Source organism: Cyprinodon variegatus, unplaced genomic scaffold, assembly GCF_000732505.1.
Source record: "Cyprinodon variegatus isolate N-32 unplaced genomic scaffold, C_variegatus-1.0 Scaffold1297, whole genome shotgun sequence".
NCBI classification, from domain to species: Eukaryota; Metazoa; Chordata; class Actinopteri; order Cyprinodontiformes; family Cyprinodontidae; genus Cyprinodon; species Cyprinodon variegatus.
In genome coordinates this window covers 19,807-22,024 of record NW_015151750.1, presented here as the reverse complement: position 1 = coordinate 22,024, position 2,218 = coordinate 19,807, and the positions used below count along the sequence as shown (strand labels likewise).

General features: G+C 33.9%; 1 protein-coding gene across 1 annotated transcript in view; it reads left to right on the top strand.

The window, feature by feature from the left end:
• Positions 1 to 2,218, top strand: part of trmt10a (tRNA methyltransferase 10A) — an 11,426-nt gene that overhangs the window by 4,600 nt on the left and 4,608 nt on the right. Inside the window, exon 5 of the mRNA XM_015402086.1 lies at positions 1,264 to 1,473. Within this exon, the coding sequence (XP_015257572.1) occupies positions 1,264 to 1,473 (210 nt within the window). The remainder of the gene's footprint in view (positions 1 to 1,263; positions 1,474 to 2,218) is intronic.

Sequence of the window (2,218 nt, the reverse complement as noted above, 5' to 3'; positions counted from 1 at the left end):
GATTTTTAAAATAATCGTTAGTTGCAGCCCTAAATCAAATGTTGCATTCATTCATTTAATGCTTCAATTATCAATTTTGTTTTAAATTTAAGTCCTTCTTAAATACCTCAGGACTCTCATCACAACTTGGTATCTCCCATCTCCCGTTCATAGTCCTAAATGTTCTGCTGGTTCCATTCTTGTCAAATCAAGCAAGACATTGACAATGGATAGCAGATAGAGGGAGCAGGAACTGGTGTTCTTTACTTGATCATTTATCAGTCTGTTCTATGTTTAAGTTTTCTTCTCTTCGACATTTAAACAATTTTAATGAACCAGAAATAAGCTGGAGATAAAATATTAGACCAGATCCAATAGATCAGCCAACGGCATTTTTTGAAATGCAACGTTTTTAATACACCTTAAGACCTGCTGTTGCCATGGTGATAGCACAGCTTTTATTTTTGATATAAAGAAAACAAAAAACTTTGAAGTGTCTCCTTTTATCCTACCAGAAATAGAGACCTAACTACTTTACTGTGTTGTGGAAACCTTGGGGCCAGTTTGGCTTTTTAGGGCATAAAATTATGGAGTTATTTGTTTCATAATTTTTTTTAAGTGAAGAACATGTTTTGTATATGGCTAAAGAAAAAAAATGCAAGCAATTAATTTTATAGTTTTATATTTTCATTTCATATGTTATTTTTTTAAATCTCTCTTTTTCATACTTGCCTTCTTTTTAAATTGTGTTTTCCAGATCACATTCTCTTCCCTTCTGGGGGCGGGGCTTTCCTTCAGAGACGTATTTCTATTGGTTCGCTGGACGTTAGCAATAGCATTGTCATTGAGTTCCGTTTTTGTTTTTGGATCAAGGTCAAGGGACTGGGATCTGTAAAACACGAAATGAAATCAATCAAATATCTTAAAAAAGAAAGAAGAATTTGAAAAACTAAAATCTAAGAAAATAACAAAGTAACTATTTTTATTTATAAAAGTTTTATTTATATATTGCATTTTTTTATAATTTCCATTTCTAAAACATGTTTTTACACTTGAAACAATAATGGAACAAATTTCACTCCGTATCGGGTCTTTACTCCACTAACACACACAGCAGCTGACCCCTCCCCCTCTAGTTGCTGTGGCCTCTCGATAAAAAAAAAAAAAAAAAAAAAAAAGTTTATTTCAGACCAAATTTTAGAGCAATTAAACTTTTTTATAGTCTGTCTAGTTTTGGTGACAGAATCTCTTCCTCCCTGTGTGTCTGTTCTACCTGCGGTTCAGGGCATTACGTTTAAAGCGGAACACTACAGCGAAGTGGTGGCTAAAGGTGAGCTGGTGTACCTGACCTCGGACTCCCCCAACGTGCTGGAGGAGCTGGACCAAAGCAAGGCCTACGTGATCGGAGGCCTGGTGGATCACAACCACCACAAGGTGCGCCCCGCCTCCTGCTGCCGCCGCCAGCACATCGGCTTTATTCTCGTAATTTTACGACTTTTTTCTTGTAATCTTACGACTTTATTCTCGTAAATTTACTTTATTCTCGTAGTGTTACGACTTTATTCTTGTGACTTTATTCTCGTAATTTTACGACTTTATTCTCGTAATCTTACTTTATTCTTGTAGTGTTACGACTTTATTCTTGTGACTTTATTCTCATAATTTTACGACTTTATTCTCGTAATCTTACTTTATTCTCGTAGTGTGACGACTTTGTTCTTGTGACTATTCTCGTAGTGTTACGACTTTATTCTTGTTACTTTATTCTCGTAATTTTACGACTTTATTCTCGTAATCTTACTTTATTCTCGTAGTGTTACGACTTTATTCTTGTGACTTTATTCTCATAATTTTACGACTTTATTCTCGTAATCTTACTTTATTCTCATAGTGTTACGACTTTGTTCTTGTGACTTTATTCTCGTAGTGTTACGACTTTATTCTTGTGACTTTATTCTCGTAATTTTACGACTTTATTCTCGTAATGTTACTTTATTCTCGTAGTGTTACGACTTTATTCTTGTGACTTTATTCTCATAATTTTACGACTTTATTCTCGTAATGTTACTTTATTCTCATAGTGTTACGACTTTATTCTTGTGACTTTATTCTTGTAATTTTACGACTTTATTCTCGTAATGTTACTTTATTCTCGTAGTGTTACGACTTTATTCTTGTGACTTTATTCTCATAATTTTACGACTTTATTCTCGTAATGTTACTTTATTCTCGTAGTGTT